The sequence below is a fragment of the Aulonocara stuartgranti genome, assembly GCF_965226115.1.
Source record: "Aulonocara stuartgranti genome assembly, chromosome: 9".
NCBI lineage: Eukaryota > Metazoa > Chordata > Actinopteri > Cichliformes > Cichlidae > Aulonocara > Aulonocara stuartgranti.
The window spans coordinates 35,032,501-35,053,155 of record NC_138960.1 but is presented as its reverse complement, the minus strand read 5'-3'; the positions used below and the strand labels follow the sequence as shown (position 1 = coordinate 35,053,155).

At 48.1% G+C, this 20,655-nt stretch overlaps 2 protein-coding genes across 2 annotated transcripts in view; one reads left to right on the top strand and one right to left on the bottom strand.

Moving 5' to 3' along the window:
- The first annotated feature begins 1,329 nt into the window (after positions 1-1,329).
- LOC309714846 (protein phosphatase 1 regulatory subunit 3G-like) lies at positions 1,330-3,292 on the top strand. Its single transcript, XM_082547573.1, has 2 exons — positions 1,330-1,723; positions 1,825-3,292. The coding sequence occupies exon 2, from the start codon at positions 1,991-1,993 to the stop codon at positions 2,789-2,791; it is 801 nt and encodes a 266-aa protein (XP_082403699.1). The 5' UTR covers positions 1,330-1,723; positions 1,825-1,990; the 3' UTR covers positions 2,792-3,292.
- Positions 3,293-7,216: 3,924 nt separating this feature from the next.
- The window catches only part of lyrm4b (LYR motif containing 4), a 45,400-nt gene continuing 31,961 nt past the window's right edge, over positions 7,217-20,655 (bottom strand). The window contains exon 3 of the mRNA XM_082546866.1: positions 7,217-7,613. Within this exon, the coding sequence (XP_082402992.1) occupies positions 7,566-7,613 (48 nt within the window). The 3' untranslated portion in view covers positions 7,217-7,565. The remainder of the gene's footprint in view (positions 7,614-20,655) is intronic.

Here is a 20,655-nt window from a genome sequence, read left to right as displayed (position 1 = left end):
AAAACCATGGCTCGTGATAAGGAGCCGGCTCGCGTCGTTCACGTCAAAGATCCGGCTCTAAGAGCCGTTTCGTTCGCGACCGACACATCACTAACCTGTGCAGCTGTGAGGAAGTCGTTCTGAATCTGTTTACCTGAGTTGATCCGAAAACTGAAGCATTATTTAAAGTTTCTAAACATCCTGACAGGAGAAGAGTCTGCAGCTCCGTCTGACCTCTGAGCTGTGAGGATCTCCGGGCCTCTGGAAGGACACTCGGAGCTCTTCTTTGGATGTTTCTGTTGTTCTGTTCTCTGTGAGGATGATCCCACAGTCATGCTGAGGTCCGGGCTCGGACAGAGTTTCTGTCCAGGTGAGCGTTTACTGCCCCGGCAGCGTGTAGACTCGAGTGAAGCCATGACAGAGCCTCCGTCGTGCTTCACAGATGGCTGCAGACTCTCACTATTGGACCTCCTTCTACACACTGAGCATGATGTGGGTCCATCTCTCCATCAGACCTGTTCCTCTGATCAGTTCTTGTGTCATCTTCATACCTCTCTTTAAAATCTCTCATCCATTCATAAATACTGTCTGTTCTTAAACTATGGTTGATCTTAAGCTTACTGTCACTCTAACTCTGAAATATGAAGGAACTGATGACTCTGTGATGAACAACAGGACCTCTGCTGTCTCTGCCACCCAGTCCACAGCACACCAAACTGGACACTCAGCCTCGAGCCCCCACCTGACCCCGTTAACCTCATCCCAAGCGGGAACCGAGCCCTGGCTTTGTCAGCGTTTCTGCAGAGCTGCAGGATGACCTGGTGACCTCCTGTGAGGTAAAGAGGCTCAGAGCATTAAAAACCCTCAGGAGCTCATCTGAACACAGAAAGATCCAGTTAATGATCTGACCGTCTAATGTCAATCGAAGCGTGTAACGCTATAGAAACAGACGTGATCACTTCCACAGGCTCCTCCTCCTGCAGCCTGTGGAAATGATCAGAGAGATTTGTGGCGAAGCTAAACACGAGGTTAAATCCTCCATGTTTGCTCTTCCTAATAAGGTAACGATGGGATGATGTCAGGATGATGGTGGTGATGATGTCACGTGTTTGTTTTGGCCGTCTGGATGACGCAGCTGTGGAGTCACGTGGAGCGTCGTTACATAACAGAGCGGGACTGGCTGGACTTCAGCTCTCCGTGACCTCATCGAGCAGCTTTCACCTCTTTTAAACTTTATGGTGTCAAACATGTGGCTCTGGGGCCACAACTGGCCGCCACAGAGGATTCAGGCAACTCCACTGTTTTTTCTGTCCCTGGTCAGGTGACCTCAGCCTTCCGGCAACTGTGATTGGTTCGTTTGGAGACCGAACCTCCGGCACCAGCCAGAGTTCTGCTGGAGCAGCACCATCACACCAGGATCTGCCTCAGAGCTCAGAGGGTTCGATCAGGACACACAGCTAATGAAGAAATGACCGGTCAGGTGTTCCTCACCTCCCACCGGCTTTTCCCCTGTGCCTGTAACGCTCACACACATCCAGGGTTCAGAGCGGAGGAGCCGGGGATCGAATCATCGACCTGCCAAGTGATGATGACCCGCTCTGCCCCAGAGAGCTGCCCCACTCATCGTGACCTCCACCACTTCCACGAACCTCTGAGGTCTGCCTGTGGTCCAATAATATCCTCTGCGCACGCTCACAACTGTTATGTAACAGTGCTGCTGACTGAGCCACATGACGTCAGACAGGTATGTGTGTGTGTCCAGAGACTGCTGGATAAGGTGTTTGTGGGCGGAGCCTCGCGCGTCAGAGGGTCTGTGTTGTTGTTTTGTTCTTTGTGCACAAACAGGTGAAGGTTGACGGTCTGTTACGTGACGTCGCGCCCGTCTCTGTGACAGCTGCTACGCCCCGAGGACTGCACGCGCTCTGCTGTCACAGGGGGCGGGGGGCTCTATACAAGCTGCCGGACTCCGGACCCGCCCGCAGCTCACAGGCCGCCTGGCTGCCGGGCACCCATGTCCCGCTCACCCCCTCAGATCCACGCCGGCGGAGAGCCCACAGAGAACGGAATGAAGCAGGAGGAGGAGGAGGAGGGGGCGGATGAGGAAGACCTGGACGACGAGCTGGACGCGTCTCAGCTGGAGAGGTTCATTCGGGACCGGAGGAGAGCAAAGTCCCTGCCGGCGTACCCGGCGCTGCTGAACGGACCCCACGGAGCGGAGGAGGGCAGGAAGCGCGTGAAGTTCGCGGACTCCATGGGGCTGAGCCTGGCCCGAGTGAAGCACTTCAACTCCCTGGAAGAGCCGCAGATCCCCAGCAAGGTCCTGTCCCGGCACAGGAGCTTCCCCCTGGAGCAGCAGGACCTCCTGAGCAGCCTGTGCCACAGCTTCGCCGCCGGCCTGCGCGCGGACCTCCCGGAGCTCCGGGACACGGAGCGGAGAGTCCAGCGGCACCGGGTCTGCCTAGAGAGGCTCGCCGCCACGCAGCTGGACGTGCGGGGGCACGTGCGGGTCTTGAGCGGCTGCGCCGGCAAGGAGGTCGGAGTGAGGTACACCTTCAACGGCTGGCTGTCCCACATGGACGCGCAAGCGGTGTCCGTGGCTGCGAACGAGCCGGGTTTGGTGGGGGAGCGCTTCGCCTTCACCGTGTACATCCCGCCCCTCGCAGACCCCGGCTCCGCCGTGCACCTCGCCGTTTACCTGAAGTGCGAGGAGGGGGAGTTCTGGGACAACAACGAGGGGCAGAACTACACCGTCAGGTACCGCTGCGTGCCCGGCCACGCGCCCTTTCTCAGCGCCGCCTTCCACGCCACCTGAGCCGTGCATAAACCTCTCCATCTCTGCGTAAACCTCTCCATCTCTGCGTAAAACCTCTCCATCTCTGCGTAAAACCTCTCCACCCCTGCGTAAACCAGCTGCTGGGCACCTGTCTCTCTCTGTCCCGTGCTCAGATCAGTGAAGCTGAGTTAGTCTCAGGCTGCAGGCCCAGCACGCCTCACCTCTGTTTCCTTGGTTTTAAACCTTTAGTGCCTTTTTTTAAACCGACCTCTGACACTGAGCCTTTGATGTGTTTAGAGACAGTTCCAGATGTTTCTCTCAGAGGACGCTTTAAACTGCTGACAGTTTTTACAGGTAACCCAACTATCCGCTCTTGGACTCCAGCTCTTGATTTGAAGAATAGATGGATTAACTGCTGAGTGCATTTTCTGTCACGCTTGGGCTTGGTGTGACGTCACAGTGTAATGAAACTGTTTGATTTTTGTGACCTGATTAAAAATGAAGCTGCTCATGTTCAGGATGTCAAGTTTTGTCGTTTTACTCGATGTGTCCTTTGAAACAAATAAAAGTGACGCTGGAAGCCGAAGTCTTTCTGTTTTTCTTCAGTGTGAGATTCATCCTGATTTATTTCAGCAGGACTTTTGTGCTTTGGTTGCATTTAGAGTTTCTTTCATACATAAATGTTTCATCGTGCTTTATTTGGACCCAACAACCTTTGTTGAGGCCGTTATTTCTGTTTCCATGTGTGTTAGTTTTGTGTTGTGTGTGTTTGTGTGCAGATCGTCCACAGAGAAGCTTCTCCATCAGAATCAGAATCAGAATCAGAATACTTTATTCATCCCGAGGGAAATTAGCTGCAGGAGGCGGTTCAGACTCTCAAACGCGCCGTCTGTCGCGCTCACATTAAAGTGGGCGTTGCCTGCATCATTTCAGTCTTCTTCTACACAGATTGGACCAATCAAGAGCCGCCTGCTTCAGTCAGGGTCATCATCAGAGCAGATCAGTTTGAGGCTCTGAGCAGAGGTTGAAGGTTCAAATCCAGCTTTCAGCTTCTTGTTTCTAGAAAGTGAGTTTGTAATGGTTCCCACCACTGCCACAGTGGGACCTCCACACCGCTGTGGACACAGGCGAGCGGCTCAGCAGGTTTGGAGAAGGGTCACAGCTATGAGGGTCTGAGGTTCAAGTTCAGCTTAAGTAAACTCCCCCTTATCTGTTGGTCTGGATTCAGAGTTTCACTGAGTCATTTTTCTGTGTTTGAGCTCAAACACGCAGCCATGTTTCACACTTCAGAGTCAGATCAGCTCTTCATTAGTGCGCGACAGGCTCGGTCGGCGTGAGCCGGCTCAGCTGGGTAACTCTGGGCCTCCTCTCAGAGGTTCAGATCCCACTTGAAGCTGGTGTTTGGCTTCAGTTCCTCCTACAACCAGATGTTCTCCGTGACGGAGCTGCAGGTCTGGGCTTCAGTTCCTCGTGTCACAGATCAGTGGCGTGGTCAGACTGCAGGGTTGATGTGCGCAGCTCTGAAAGTTTCCTTTTTCCATGAAATGATTCCAGTTTGCTCCCGGTTACAGTCCAGCTGCAGGATTTTGGAGCGGCTCGTTTTTATGGCAAAAAGCTTGAATGTTTATAATGAATGCAGTCAGCTTTTAATTTCATTTATCAAATACTTTCCCAACATATATCTAGAGGATAACTGTGATTAGTGCATTTTAACCTGAAGCATCAGCCTCTGCCAGAGCAGCGGGTCTTGAAATGAACATAAATCCGAGCACCATCTGCAGACTCGAGTTCAAACTTCTGATATTTTTGTGTTTGTGCTGCAGCCTGTGAGATTCACTCAGTCCAGCATGAAAATGACATGAAAACAACATTTTCTATATTTTAGTGTTAAAGGTTTTCTGCATGCTTTATGTTGCAGTGAAATTCAAACAAATAACATTCTGATAATCTTCTGCCGTAACAGGACGTCTTTACTGTCTTTATATTTGAACTGGTCAGTACTCGGATACTTACACAGGCCTGAGTTCACATAGTTAAACAATGATCACTGATTTTGATGTGTGAGACAAAAATCCTGAAAACAGGTTGATGGACTGAGACATAGTTATAAACTTCTCGGTATATAAACACGGCGGTCGAGCAGCAGACCCACGCTGACAGAATGACTCAGCAGCGTTTCCACAGTCCTGACCTCGACCCCGTAAACTTATCATGGCGCTCGCTGAAGGTTGAAGTCAGCCAGAGGAGAGAAACTCCATTCGATAAGTTCAAATAAGAGTTTTTCTCCTCTCTCCGCTGCCTGAAGAGGCCCGATGTCCAGCCAGACTGGAGCTTTGTGCACGTTTCACTAAACATCAGCACGCTGGAAAATTTACTCAGCATGCATCATTTTCATTATCACTGTTACAGGCTGGAGATTTAAAATCAGATATTAAAATACGCCATTGATAGAGAGCACTTCAGATATCAGAGGAAGGTCCAAGAACAAATTCAGAGCTGGCTCTTTTTCACCGCTCTGATGAGAACACAGCAACGCTGCACAAACATGCAGCGTCTGATGCTCGCCGTGGCCTCGAGGGTCAAAGTCCAGAGGTCCTCCCGAACTGCTGCTGTTGACCAACCTGAGCACATCTGTTTGGTCTGTCAACACGGACGGAGGCGCCCAGCGATGGAGGAAGGTTTCAGTCGAAGCTGGATCTGCTGCTGCCAGAGTCCACTGGAAAATCAGCGAATTTAAGAATTTAGTCTCAGTCTGTCAGGCTGGCAAGGCCCCAAACACTACAGTACCCATGAGCCTCTGCTGCAGCCTGTGGACACGAGGCTTCAACTTTAAACTCAAACGTTACCTTTACGACTTTTTTGGCATCCAAAATATTTCAAGTCCTGCTTCCTTCAGTTAGGACAGCTGGCCAAGGCAAAGCCGGACCTCCCAGCTAACGTCTGCGAACGTGTCATTCACCTTTTCCTTACCTGCAGATTGCACTGCTGCAATTCATTGTACTTTGGTCTCGACCAGGCCTCCATCCATCGTCTTCAGATGGTCTAAAATGCAGCTGCTCGCCTGCTAACTGGTACCAAACAGAGAGCCTATAACCCCAGTGTTCGCTTCTGTCTCCTACAGGAAACAATTTAAACTTTTACTTTTTGTTTTTAAGTCTCTTAACGCTCGAGCTCTTCGTACCTGTCTGAGCTCCTCTCTGTTCGTGCTCCAGGAAAAACCACGAGGTCCAGCTCGGACTGATCTCAGATCTCGTGGTGATAGAGCCTTCTGTGTGGCAGGGCCCAGACTTTGGAACAGTCTCTCTTTAAATATCAGATCTGCACAAACACTTGATCACTTTATTAAATCACTACTAAAGAGACATTTTTATGCTCTGGCTTTTAACACACTGACCCAGACATTTTGGTCTTATTTTAATAGTCTTAGTTATTGTTTTAATTCTTTTCGTGTCCTATCACTGTTTTATATCGTTTCCTTTTAATCACATTTTTATGTTGTTAAGCACTTTGTGCAGCATCGTCCGTCTGGAAATGTGCTACAGAAATACATGTGACCTTGACGCCCCTAATAATGCTAACGTTGAGCCTTAATGATCACTAGAGACCAAAACAGTTTATCAGGATGTAAACGTGTATATTTTAACCTGGGAGTCTGTGGGGCTGACCCACTGCTGGAGCCTCTAGTGGTCATTAGAGGAAGTGCCGTTGATGCTGCTTGCTCTCTCAGGCTGAGAGGTGATTGGTTGGCTAATCATGGCTGCTTTTTTGTCTTTAGCAGAGTGAGTATGTGAATCCTGAGCTTGAGGTGGAGGATGACAGAGGTGGTGCTGGGCTCTGATGTGTATATTTTGGCTGAACGTGCCGTGGGTCTGAGGTCCTGTGTGTGGAAGCAGCTCGTGCACGTGGCGTCTCTGCAGAACCGCCGCGGAGCGTCCTGTGCTCGTCTGATGAAACGGCGGCCTCAGATTGAGCAACGTGATCTCTCACACCACGTTTCTGTGGAACTGGGTCACTCTTAAACCAACAAGGCTCTATTATTAGCAGCGCTCCACCTCCTCCTCCCACTGACCACGCTTCAGCTCACAGCTGGACTCAGGTGTGTTCAAACATGCTCATTGGCCGGTTTCATCTGGATTCACAGGGGTCGAGTTCAGCTGCCATGATGTCACCTGTCAGAAGTGCGAGCCGGACGCTCTGACCAATCACGTCCCAGAGCTCAGACTCCAGCGGTGTGTTAGCATCATTAACCTCGCAGCAGCTGAAGAGGTGCGATGGTGCAGAGGTTAGCACCATCACCTCCCAGCAGGTGGAGGCCTCTCTGTGTGGAGCATGTCCTCCCTGCTGCAGCCTGCAGACATGCAGGACGACCTGTCCAGGTGTACCGCCTCTCACCTGCGACAGCTGGCATAGAACCAGCAACCTGCTGAGCGTCAGTGCACACAGTGATTCAGACTCAAACACTCGAACGCTTCATTCATCTTTATTTCATCTGGAGGCTTTTAAACTGAAAATCTGCTCCAACTCTGATTAAAGTGAATTTATTTACCAATGTTTCAGTTTCTCAGTGAACGCATCATCGCTGACCCGTGACTCATCAAACGTTCTGATTGGTGTGTCCCAGAAAACAAAACTCAAGCACTAAACTCCACCTCTACCCTCCTACATCTCCCATAATGCATCTCCCCTCTCCCACCCGTTCACAGTGACATTAAAGAGTTTAAATCCAGACGAGGAGCTGCTGGGCGTTCTTGCTTTTGGAGGTCGGGGCAGTGATCTGCTCGCTGATGTCAATTCTGTCTGACTCCGCCTCCTGTTAATCGACCACAGTCTTCTGGGCCTCGTACATCTTCCCTATGGAGACCTGCGCACACACAAACATCAAAGGATTTTAACTTGTTAATGGTTATTAACCTCGTCTGAATCATCGACGCAGACGTGGAAATATCCCCTCAGGGTCAGACCCACAGACCGAGCTCTGCGAGCCTGTGTGTCTGTGTGTGTCTGTGTGTGTGTGTCTGTGTGTGTGTCTGTGTGTGTCTGTGTGTGTGTGTGTGTCTGTGTGTGTGTGTGTGTCTGTGTGTGTGTGTGTGTGTGTGTCTGTGTGTGTGTGTGTCTGTGTGTGTCTGTGTGTGTGTGTGTGTGTGTGTGTGTGTCTGTGTGTGTCTGTGTGTGTGTGTGTCTGTGTGTGTGTGTGTGTGTGTGTGTCTGTGTGTGTCTGTGTGTGTGTGTGTGTCTGTGTGTGTGTGTCTGTGTGTGTGTGTGTCTGTGTGTGTCTGTGTGTGTGTGTGTGTGTGTCTGTGTGTGTGTGTGTGTCTGTGTGTGTGTGTGTCTGTGTCTGTGTGTCTGTGTGTGTGTCTGTGTCTCATGCCCAGAGAGCCTCATTGCTGTGTTATGTCAACAGTGCTGAGCTGAACTCTGTTGTCAAATAGAAGAGCCAATTATAGAGTGTGGACAGCTGGACTGTCTGTACAAATGCAGCGTGTGTGTGTGTGTGTGTGTGTGTGTGTGTGTGTGTGTGTGTGTGTGTGTGTGTGTGTGTTGGAGGCACAGCTCATGATTGATTTTGTGTTTATCTGAAGCACGGCGGAGCGGCACAGCGTGGCCCAGAACACTCGGACGTTCTCGCTGCCTCCGCCTGAACGCTGAGTTCACTGGACGCTCGAGGACAGCAGATCCTGAGCGACAGCTGGACCGCAGTGAGGCTGAGTGCAGAACGCGCTGAACGCTGTAACGGTTTGCATTTGATCAGCGCCGTGACCTGTCGCAGTCACCGAGCTCACACACACTCCCCGTGCACTGAAGAGCGAGTGCAGCGCAGGAAAGACGGGCTGCAGATTTATGAAACGACAAAAATATTTCTCTGATTCACTTTGTTTGAATGTTAGAATCACTCAGTTTATTCCACGTTATTCTTTCTTTCAGGTTTTTATTCTTTAAGTCATTTCTTCATTTACATGGTTTCATTTTATTTAGTTTATATTTTATAAATGATCTATTTATAGATTAATTATATAATCTATAATACTGATCACTTAAGATTTTAATTAAAACTGATGTGAAACTTTGATGTTTCACCTTCTGACTGACTTTAAATTGATTATCAGGACATGTTGTGTCTGCCATCTGTGAAGGTGCTGCTGATTGATTAATTGATTGATTGATTAAAGAGCTCATGGATCGTCGTCTCGTGTTTAAAGCTTACAGGATCAACGACGTTCCCGTGATGGGATCGTTTATGTGTGTGGTTATTTCTCTGCAGCACCACCAGGGGGCACAATCACTCCACAGACAACTGTCCCCTGCACCTCCTTCCAGCTCATCTATTAGCCCCCCCCCCCCCCCTCGCATACACCACAAATAAAAAAAAAACCTCTTTTACTTTCTCTCCATCAGAGGAGCCCCTCGCTCGCCCGGTCAGAGTGTGTGAGGTCCTGATTGGCTGAAGCGTGGTGTAGGAGGGAGGGAGGGTAGTGTGGTGGTGGTGGTGAGGCGAGATGAGGCGGGAGGCTCTGTGAGCCAATCGGCTGCGAGGAGGCTTGGCTCTCATGTAAATTGTTGCGGCTGAGCTCGAACAAAGGGACGGCCTTGCTCGCTCTCGTCGTGTCTGAGCCGCTCGCTCTCCTGCGTTTCACATCTGCTCACATCCGTCTCTCTGCTCCAGCTGCCGTCACTTCATGAATAGTAGAAGGAGAGCAGCTCCAAATAAACACCAGTAAACCCAGTAATGCTTCACCGTTGTCTCCCAGTTCAAACTGCAGGGTTCATGAAAGCAGAGCATGCTGGGAAATTCAGGCTCCGAGTCAAACAGGTTCACGATTGAGTTCAGAGGCTGCTGGTGAGGGAAAGGCCATCAGGCCACACCTCCACTGATCTTAACCTCACATCAGAAATGACATTTATGGCTGATTGCCACTTTATTAGGAACACTACAGTAACTCTGGGTCTCGACTTTTCAACATTTCAGAGATCAGAGTTACACACCACTGTTAATCTGCCGTTAACCAGCGTTAATCTGCCGTTAACCAGCGTTAATCTGCCGTTAACCAGCGTTAATCTGCCGTTAACCGTCATCCTGAGATGTTATGACACGATGTGCCGCGGCGCTCTGTCTGTAACAGGAAGTGTTTCACGAGCAGAACATTTCAGCTTCTGCGTGAAACTAAACTGTTCAGAGAAATGTAACTACACATCACAGCGATGCAGACCACAGCGCCTGTGATTGGCCTGTTCAGACCCATCATCTCCTCCAATCCCAACGTTCTCTGGGAGGTTGATGGTTCGATCTGTTGCTGCTCCAGATTACAGTATCCTCGGCCTGACAGCGAAGCCTGAGAGTGAATGAGTCACTGAGATGTATTTAATATATTTCCTAAGGACATGAAAGTGTTTCCGTTGTCAGACACTGATGTAAGGGTCCCGCTGTAATCAGGACCGCTCACACCTGCACCTTTAACTACCAAGGAGCTCAGCTTGGTTCCCAGAGGTGTGCACGGCTGCACTTTTGTATGTTTCCTCTTCCTGTTCCCGGACTTGGTGCTGTTCGAACCACAGCTCCAGCTCCGATATCTATGATATCTGTCCACTATGATAAGCTCCTCGTCTTCCCCCCTGACCTGCCACAGCGGCCTCAGTGGAAGGCCGCCCCTCCCTGAGCTCGGTTCTGTTGGAGGTCTACTCCTGTTAACGAGGCTCGTCTGATCATCGGGGTTCTGTCTCTGATGCTTCAGGGTCTTTGTCTCACTGTGAAGCACCACATTTAAATAAAACTGAACTCGAGTTTTCATTATCATTCATTTAGAAAGATATGAGGATTCTGTAAAACATATGCAGCGAGGCTTGGCACGCCGAAGCCTCCTGAGAGCTCTCTCCTACATAAAGACAATCACAGTGATGAGAGTTATAATGGGAAGCTAAACTTAGCCTTCCTCATATACCTTCAAATCCATCGGCTCAGCTTCAAACCCGCTCACACAGAACAAGTGGGAGCTGTATGGAAACCATGAGCACGCACTCCTCTCTCCCTGCTCAGTCGTGACTGGCTGACCTTCAGTCCCACTCCCACCAGGCAGGAGGTGTAAGATTAACATCACACTGCTGCACTCGATCCAGCTCGCACGGCAGACTGAGGAGGACTGAATGAAGAGCCTCCTTATGCCAAGTCTGAAATATCACAGCTGCTGCTCTGACAGCGTCTCTGCAATCCAGACATGTGCTCTAAACTTAATCGAGCCTCGTCAAGTCAAATGGAACCACATCCATATTCATAACGGTCTATGAAAGGTGCAGTTAACCATCAAAGCTGCACACAGGGACAAATGTGCAACAAATCTCTCTCATTCGTATTCAACGAAAAAGGCTCAGAGTGAGAAATCTCAAACGCACCGACAAACATCATTCAGTAAAACTAAATAAAATATATGTTGTTCTGAAACAACGAGCTAAATACAAACATGAATACATTGTGTCTATGATGTTAATCTTTAAAGAGCTGACTGAGATGGTACCAGCTATCATTTAAATAGATGTGTTTTAGAGCCCAGGGGCTCCTGTCATCATGTAACAATCAGCAAGGCGACAATCAGCGGAGGCCCTGCTACAAAACTGTTAGACTGTCAAAATGAGACAAGATGAACCCAAAACCCATCTTATCCTAACAAAACAAATCAAAAACAAACCAATTAACTAACAAAACCAAAAACCTAAGAAAAGTCTTTGAAACCTAAACCAAACCGAGAACTCTTCAGAGTCTCAAATTAACCGAAAACTCTTCAGTCTCAAATTAACCGAGAACTCTTCAGAGTCTCAAATTAACCGAGAACTCTTCAGAGTCTCAAATTAACCGAAAGCTCTTCAGGGTCTAAAATTAACCAAGAACTCTTCAGAGTCTCAAATTAACCGAAAACTCTTCACAGTCTAAAATTAACCGAAAACTCTTCACAGTCTAAAATTAACCGAAAGCTCTTCACAGTCTAAAATTAACCGAAAGCTCTTCACAGTCTAAAATTAACCGAAAACTCTTCACAGTCTAAAATTAACCGAAAACTCTTCACAGTCTAAAATTAACCGAAAACTCTTCACAGTCTAAAATTAACCGAAAGCTCTTCACAGTCTAAAATTAACCGAAAACTCTTCACAGTCTAAAATTAACCGAAAACTCTTCACAGTCTAAAATTAACCGAAAACTCTTCACAGTCTAAAATTAACCGAAAGCTCTTCACAGTCTAAAATTAACCGAAAGCTCTTCACAGTCTAAAATTAACCGAAAACTCTCCACAGTCTCAAATTAACCGAAAACTCTTCACAGTCTAAAATTAACCGAAAGCTCTTCACAGTCTCAAATTAACCGAAAACTCTTCACAGTCTAAAATTAACCGAGAACTCTTCAGAGTCTCAAATTAACCGAGAACTCTTCAGAGTCTCAAATTAACCGAGAACTCTTCAGAGTCTCAAATTAACCGAGAACTCTTCAGAGTCTCAAATTAACCGAAAGCTCTTCAGGGTCTAAAATTAACCAAGAACTCTTCACAGTCTCAAATTAACCGAAAACTCTTCGCGGTCTAAAATTAACCGAAAACTCTTCACAGTCTAAAATTAACCGAAAACTCTTCACAGTCTCAAATTAACCGAAAACTCTTCACAGTCTAAAATTAACCGAAAGCTCTTCAGGGTCTAAAATTTACCAAGAACTCTTCAGAGTCTCAAATTAACCGAAAACTCTTCAGAGTCTCAAATTAACCGAGAACTCTTCAGAGTCTCAAATTAACCGAAAACTCTTCAGAGTCTCAAATTAACCGAGAACTCTTCAGAGTCTAAAATTAACCGAGAACTCTTCAGAGTCTAAAATTAACCGAGAACTCTTCACAGTCTAAAATTAACCGAAAACTCTTCACAGTCTAAAATTAACCGAGAACTCTTCAGAGTCTGAACCTAGCAGAGAAGTCTTGCAGGTTGCTGTTTTAAAGTTGGCATCTAGTATAACCCTGGCATTACTTTCAATCTGCTGGTTGCAAAACTAACAAAGGTACTTCGGGCTAATCTGTTGGTGTCTATGTGGTGGTCGCTGTAGCAGGTAGATGTGCATATTGGCGTTTACAGGAGTTTTATACCGAATGCCCTTCGTGACACAAACTATAGAGGGGATTTGTGTCCTTGCCTTGAATTGAACGAGCTTGCTCAGCGAATGTGTAATCCACCACACTACAGAGCCATGTGCTGGTTGCAAAACTAACACTGAGATAAAAAAATGTCTGTCTGATTTATGAAGGTTAAAGCCAATAAACGTCAAACAACCTGTGGTTTTATCCTAAAATATACAATAAACAGCCACGAGAAGCCTGCAGTTAATCCACCATTCATAAACATTATACCTTTTTCTACAGAAAATGATTTTCATTTAGGAGGCTGTTGTTTGGGGTGATATTAAACAGCAGACAGATGGTGTGTGAGGCACATCCAAAAACTCCTTTACTGGGATCAACACTCTGAAAACAGAACCGAGTCTTCCTCATGTTTGCTGTTTAACTTTACCAAAAATAGACTTCTCAATCAATCGTGATCTCGGACACGGGATCTCGACAGCAAGTATGTGTGGTTTCCTTCTGCCTTTACAGACACCAGCTGCCGTCCTACCATGGTAAGTGGGCTGGGCATGTTTGCATTAACAACACCCAAAAATAATTTGGGATCTTGTACTATGCTGTATCCCTGGATACAGCATAGTACAAGATACAGCGGATGGTGAAACTGTGGAAATAGCTGCTAATCTCGGTGAAAATCCTCCACAGTGGTGTGCGGTTAAAAAAGAAATGCTGCCCTGAACAGCAGGAGACGGCAAAAATCGAAGTTAAAGAGCCGCTGAAAGTGGGAGGAAAGAGATGAAGCGACGGAGGGAAACCTGGAGGTGGCCAGCAGAGCAGCTCAGACACAGAAAATGAGGTTTTCTCCTGTGAGGGAGAGAAAACGGGAAGAAAGATGAAAAGACAGAGGGCCTCGGACGTCACGACGCTGTCAAACTGAAATTCACGGAGGCTTCCGAGTGCCGGAGAGGAAGAGATGGAGAGCGAGGGAAGCCGGAGGATGAGAGGTGTTCAGGTAGATAATAAACTGAGCATAAGGAGCGCTCCATGCTGTTTCAGACTTTCCATTTGTCAGGAGACGAGAGCAGAGCAGCAGGCAGCAAAAACACATTTAACTCTCTGAACATCAGCGCCTCGGATAAACATTTAGTCCTGAAAGTCACGCCGCGGGAGGAAAGAAAACAGAGCCACGGCCAAACCACCAATCTCCTCGATCAGGCTGCTGCAGTCTCTGCTGAAGCTCATTCAAGTTTCCTAGAGCTTATTTTTAGTGTTCAACATGTTCATTTTATCACATGCACAGTTTTAGCCTAAGAAAGTAACCAATGAACCACAGCAGGGACACTGCTGATGACACTAGCCAATGTCTGGATATGTAGTCCTGGTGCCCTTTGACCTCAAAGACCACAGACTTTATATCAAACATGGATGAAGCCACAGCGAACCACCTGCCCTTTCAAACCTCACCAGCAGGTGAGGAAAAGGTGCAGAGCAAGTTATCAGCTAACAGTTTGATTGGTAAGCTGAATAAACTCCTCTTTAAAGATGATGTCTCCACTGTGCCCGGGACTCTTCTTGGTACAGCGTGACTGAAGCACCAAACCCAGGAGGTGTCATGGAGGCATCTCATCTTTACTCGAACCACCTTTAGTCTGAATGGCCGAGGTCCTCACCCTGTCTGTAAAGGAGACCCCAGGAACCCTGAGGGGCGAGGCTTTCTCCCCTGATCTGACTGTGGTTGTCAGATAATCTCCTTCAGTTAACCCAAAGTCTGTGGGGACTGATCCACATCTGTGCTCACTGGAGGTTCCAGCTTGGTTTGAATACACACAGAGATTTTTTCCCTTTAATTATTGTCTTTTGTTTTAAGCTGTTCATCCAGGGTCATGTGATTACTGAACCTCGCAGTCCTTTATGTAACCACAGCCTGACGGAGATCACCACATTTCCATCCTGACGGATTGCAGACAAAGTTCGGTTGAGCGAGTTCATCTTCTCCTACTTTCAAATGTCAGATGATGTAAAGAAATATAAGCACTTCACCGCTATTTACACGCGCCGATATTCAAAACACGCACGCACAAATATCTGCGTGGCAGGCGAGTTTTTTTTCTGGCCGCACGGTTGCCACAGAAACAAAGACGTTAGGGTTCATTACTGTGTGAAATCTTTTGCATCAGATGATGTAAACTTCAGGTGCATCATGTACGGAGAGGTGAAGCCAGTCCGTCACCGCTTCCACACGACACGCCGAAGACGAAGGCGTTTAGATCAGACGAACGAAGACTGAAAGAGAGAAGAAGGAGCTCGAGACAATTAACGGGAGCGTCTTCCATCAAGTTCAAACTTTCATCTGCTTTCACTCCTCCCTCTCTGTGGCGCTCTCTCTCGCTGGGCTCTTTCAGGAGGTTTATCAGTTTACATAAACTTCATCGCCTGAAGCTCAGAACCAAAACACATACAGTTTACTCTGTTCAGCACTTTCCTTTTAAAACCTGTTATTTCTCCAGAGGAAGCCAGGCTGAGCTGGCCGGTTCCTCAGTGCACGTTACAAACATGCAGATTATCCGTGTGGCAGCTGTAAGCAGGCTGCATGCAGACTGGGGCCGCACCATTAACACCAATTTAATCTCGATCGGGATTTTGGATTCGCGCATTTCCCACTCCACCAACAGAATGCAAAAGCAAATGAAGCGCTAACTAAATCAGGGCCTGACCACACGCCTGCACGAGCCAATCACAGCTGTTCCCTGCAGGGTGCAGTGCGAGGTCTCCTGAACAAGAACGACACAAAGACAACAAAACTCAGATGTGTGGAATAGCAGAAGGCGAGGAGCTCGTTCCGGGAGCCGTGCAACATCAACTCAGTCGTCCATAAAACTGAGGCCGCGCATCCGTGTACCCATCCAGCTCACGGACACACCCAAGGCCAAGGATAAGCGTCCAGTAAAGGAAAACTTCCCGGACTAAACGCACGCCATCCCCTGGCTCAGAGGCAAAACCGGCACTGCACACTAAACATGGAGGGGCCAGCAGAGAGACACGCCCGGCCCTCAGTCACGTCCATCCTGCAGGAGGTTGGTTTTATCATTTATCCTTTCTTCTGTTGAGTTCACATCAACAACGAAGAGCACTTTTACTTTGACACAAAGATGTGATAAATATATAAAGAAGCACCTGATAAAATAAAGAGAAACATGAGTCGTGAGATCATGATGTTGAACTGTTGCTGTGACATTTCCTCTGAGATTCGAGCTCACTGTCACAGACCTGTGTCCCCTCTTCGTCTGATTGGCTTTTATCATCAGATATCTGCCTCTGAATGGCTCCTTCGTAACGTCACGCTGTTTAAAAAGTCGGTTTCTTGTCCTGACAGCAGCCACATCCTGGTCCTGTCCTCAGCCTCCAAAAACCTTCGTATGAACCTTTGTATCTGTGGGTTTTTGGCTGTTGGGAGTTTAGCTTCGACCAGCTGACTGTTGATGGTTTAGAGATGAAGATGGAGGTGTGAGCTGGTCTCGGTTGGGGTTGGTACCAGTTTGTTATGTGTCCGTGTAGACCAGCGTGGACCTGATGTGGATTAAAGCTCGTTTTATTTTTAGAATCTATCCAAAAAAACCCTGAAAACTTTGAGACGAGCGTCTCACAGCGAAGTCCTGCGGTGGACACTCGAGATGAGGTTTAATGTTGGTGTTTTAAAGGCTGGGTGATGAGCGAGGGGAAGAAAAGAGCAGTTTCCACTTCTATTACAGCCAGAGGTGTCGCCCCCTGCTGGACTTTTTAAACGAGGCGCTCCTTCAGCGTCTCTCTCAGGCCTGGACGCTGTGTCCATGTTTTGAGCCGGCAGGAGCTCGGAGGCTCGCTCAACCAAAGCTTTAAATCTCCTGCACGCCGTCTCTGATCACTGCGGGCGGGGCTTCAGCGCCTTGCTCAAGGACACACCAGCACGGTGGGGCAGTGTTTCGAAGGTCGGCGGCTCTGAATCTGAAACAACCTGCAGCTTTGTTTTGTGCCGATCCAGCCAATCACATTCCTCCACTGTGATTCTTCCCTTTAACCCCTGTCGCCCTCATTTGTCCCTCCCTGCCTCCCTTAATTTCCCTTCTGCTGACCAGCTGAGTGTGTGTGTGTGTGTGTGTGTGTGTGTGTGTGTGTGTGTGTGTGTGAGTGAGTGTGTGTCTGCACTGTCAGATCCTCTTGTTTTGTTCCCCGTCTGTTTCAGTCTTTTCTTCTCCATCCTGCCGCCGTAACTCGCTGCTCTGTGTGCGAGATGCGAGCGACGGCGTGCTGGTGAAACGTCCCGTGTTCGTTTCCCACAGTGCCACAGTCTCCACGTCCTCGTTAAGCATTCATGAGTGTTTAGGAGCGCCGCAGGCCGTTTTCCCTGAACCCCCCCTTGTTTTAAGTCCTTTTTTATAAAGTTGGGAATAAAAGAAGAAAATTAATTTGTCAGAGGAATGAATCACTTTCTCACCCAAACACTGTGGAGGTGGGGTCCGCCTGCATCGACACAAAACATCAATTTTTAACTCTTTTGTGCCGTCTGCTCGGGGCGGATGGATATCCTCGATATCACCTGTGAATGATGTGACGTGTCGCGTGATCATCACAGGCCGTATGTGCACGTTTACGCCTGCAGGCTTACTGAACCCGCCCACATCACTCACATCAGACGCTGCTTCTTAATGCACACACAGCTACGTCCACTCCGTCTGTGTGGATGTTGCAGCAAATTCACAGTGAGGTCAGATCAGGCCTCGGTCAGCATGTTAAAGGTTAAAGGTCATGGCAGCGTGGCTCAAGTTTGCAGAGCTGCATCTGAAAAAAGCACAAGACTGCTGGAACAGACGAGACCAAACAGCTCACACAGCAGTGAGCACGATGATGAGTGGACCATGAGCTCCTCTGTATACCAGCACGTGTGTCCCACAGCTGAAGCTCAGACCAGTCAGCAGGACTGGGATCCGAGCACAGGAGCAGATCTGCAACAGAACGGCTGAAGGAGGAGAGAATGGAGCTGCTGTGCAGAGCTCAGAGAGCTGTGCATGAACCAATGTTGCAAAGCTCAACGAGCTGAAGCAACGTAGTCTGTCCACAGTGATGACAGAGACTGAGAACATCACTGCTGAAGGAAGCTCTCTGAGCTGCTCGATCACGGGCTGGACTGCAGCGCCTCGCTTTAACATGGAAGTCTATGGGGACTGACTCACTGCTGGAGCCTCTAGTGGACGATAGAGGAACTGCGGTCATCTTTCAGGTGCAGAAATGCTGCTCGTCATTCTCCCCAAAACACAGAAAAATAATAAAAACGATTTCTAAAACCATCGCTAACTTTACAGCCCAACAAAAGTAAAATTACAGGTGAAATTGGCCAAAATGATGCACTTTGATTCTATTCAATTTGATATTTTATAAGAAATCAAAGACGCCGAGTGGCTCAGCGATGCTGTGTGAAAACAGGCTGCCATGACGGTACACCCCCAGACACTGATACTGCACCTCTGAAGACACACACACACACACACACACACACACACACACACACACACAGAGCTCATCCTGCGAGTTTTGAGCGCCAGACATCTTGAAAACAGACCAATGGGACGTCTTCGTTTACACTTCTCATTTACTGTCACTGTGTGGGTGACCTTGGAAATCCCCTTTACTCTAGGCTCCGCCCACCAGCTTTAACAAACGCTGGCATATCATCTTGTTAAGTGGCTGTAATAATACAAGAAGCCCCGCCCACTCAGCACATTTGCAACCAATTAGTCGTCACCGTTCAGAATCAGAATCAGAATCAGAATCAGAATACTTTATTGATCCCTGGGGGAAATTATTTTTTGTTACAGTGCTCCATTTTAAACCAACATTAAGACAAGACAGACAATACGCTAACTAAGAATAGTACAATATATACATATATATACATACATACATGTATACATACATTCAAGATCCGCCATCAAGAAATGACGGAAAAGATAAAGGACGAATTACACGACACAGGATTAAGCAGTGGCGTAAAGGCCTCACACACACACACACACACACACACACACACACACACACACACACACACACACACACAGCAGGATGTTTCAGTTTGCCTTCATCTTTGTCTCGCTCTCTAATTAGTGCGCGCGCGCGCGTGTGTGTGTGTGCGTGTGTGTGTGCGTGCGTGCGTGCGTGTGTGTGTGTGCGTGTGCGTGTGTGTGTGTGTGTCTGTGTGTGTGTGGAGTTCCCTCGGTCTGTGCTGCGATCTCCTGTTTCAGTCCGTCACACCCAAACGACACAGAGAAGCAGAGGAGATGAAAGCGGGAGGAGGAGGAGGAAGAGGAGCTGGTATTAAATTGCGAGTGTCGTTACGCCTCCATTGTTCCTGCTCCTCCTCCTCTGTTCATCAGATCCGGGGAGGATACAAACGCCTGTTCATTTGTCCGTTTGAGCGACATCTCGACACGTCTGACAGAATCTGGACTGAAACCTAAAAACTTTCACTTATTTGGCCAAAGTCTGATTTCCCAGCAGGAAGCCTCACAGCTTCCAGCGCAGCAGCTCGCTAACAAGGCAGGCTCGGGCCGGGCCATTACCCTACACCGATTACTGTAAACACACAATTACATGTATACACGCTGATATCATGAAGCCTCATTAATCGCACCTTCTCTGTCCTCCAATCAAAACTGACTCTCAGTCCAAGTTTGAAAAGTTTGATTTATGGAGACAAAGCGGGAGCTGCTGCTTTGTTTACATCAGACTAACCCGCTAACAAAGAAACCGGCAGCAGCACATCAAAGAGGCTGAGATTAAATTCATGTTTTTTTGAATGGAGTCTGGTGGAGAATAACAGATTCACGTCCCTGCCAGAAAACAGTCCAGTTATCCTGTTATGATTATGTCAGGTGTGTCTGGCAGGTCAGCCTGGGGGCGTGGCCTGTAGTTAACACCCACAGGTAAAACCCCACTTCAAACAAGCAGAATTATATCCTGAAAGATTTACACGGAAACAAAACCGTGATCACGTTTTGGTGCTCAAAGGATTAAAGTTAGCATTATTAGGGGCGTGGCCTCTGTGACTGACAGGTGGATGGTGACACAGGTGGTTGTAGCTGCTAGCTGTCTGCTAGCTTCACCTGAACTGGACCTCTGGACGTGTTTGTGCTGTAGGAGCCTTTTTAATGACATCATGTGACCAATAACATGGCTGCTGTGAGGTCACTGTAGTAACAGACTGCCCAAGGAGGCGGAGCTAAAATGTAGGCTTTAGTGCGAGGAACCAATAGCAATAGCTGTAAAAACTTTTTTAGTTTAATTAAGTGTTAAAGATATTCTTGTTTATCAAACTTGCAGAAACTGCATGAAAAAATGCTGTTCAATAAGAAAACAGAGTGTTTGTTGTAATTGCACATGTGGACCAATCATGTTTAAGCGTGCAGTCAACCTCCCAGAAACCTGCGTCTGTGTCCATCATCAGCACCACGGCTGTGATGTTCAAACACGGGGAACAACAGCCGATCATTAGTGTCAGCGGGCTCGGCTTCTGTCATTAACTGCTGCAGAGGACACGCACACAAACACACGAACACACACACACGCATGCGCACACGCATGCGCACACGCACGCACACACACACGCATGCGCACACACACATGCATGCGCACACACACACACACGCCCACACAGATCGATGTGCTGGGTGGAAAGCTGCTGAAGAGGAGACAAATGAAGGAAACACTCGAGAAACAAAACTGACGAGTCTCAATAAGCAGACGAGGCGAGTCCTCCAGCGAGAGGTTATGAAACGACAGAGCACTTCAGACCAA

Bases quoted from the DNA above. Each gene is read 5' to 3' on its own strand.
- LOC309714846 (XM_082547573.1), top strand. From the start codon at position 1,991: ATGTCCCGCTCACCCCCTCAGATCCACGCCGGCGGAGAGCCCACAGAG.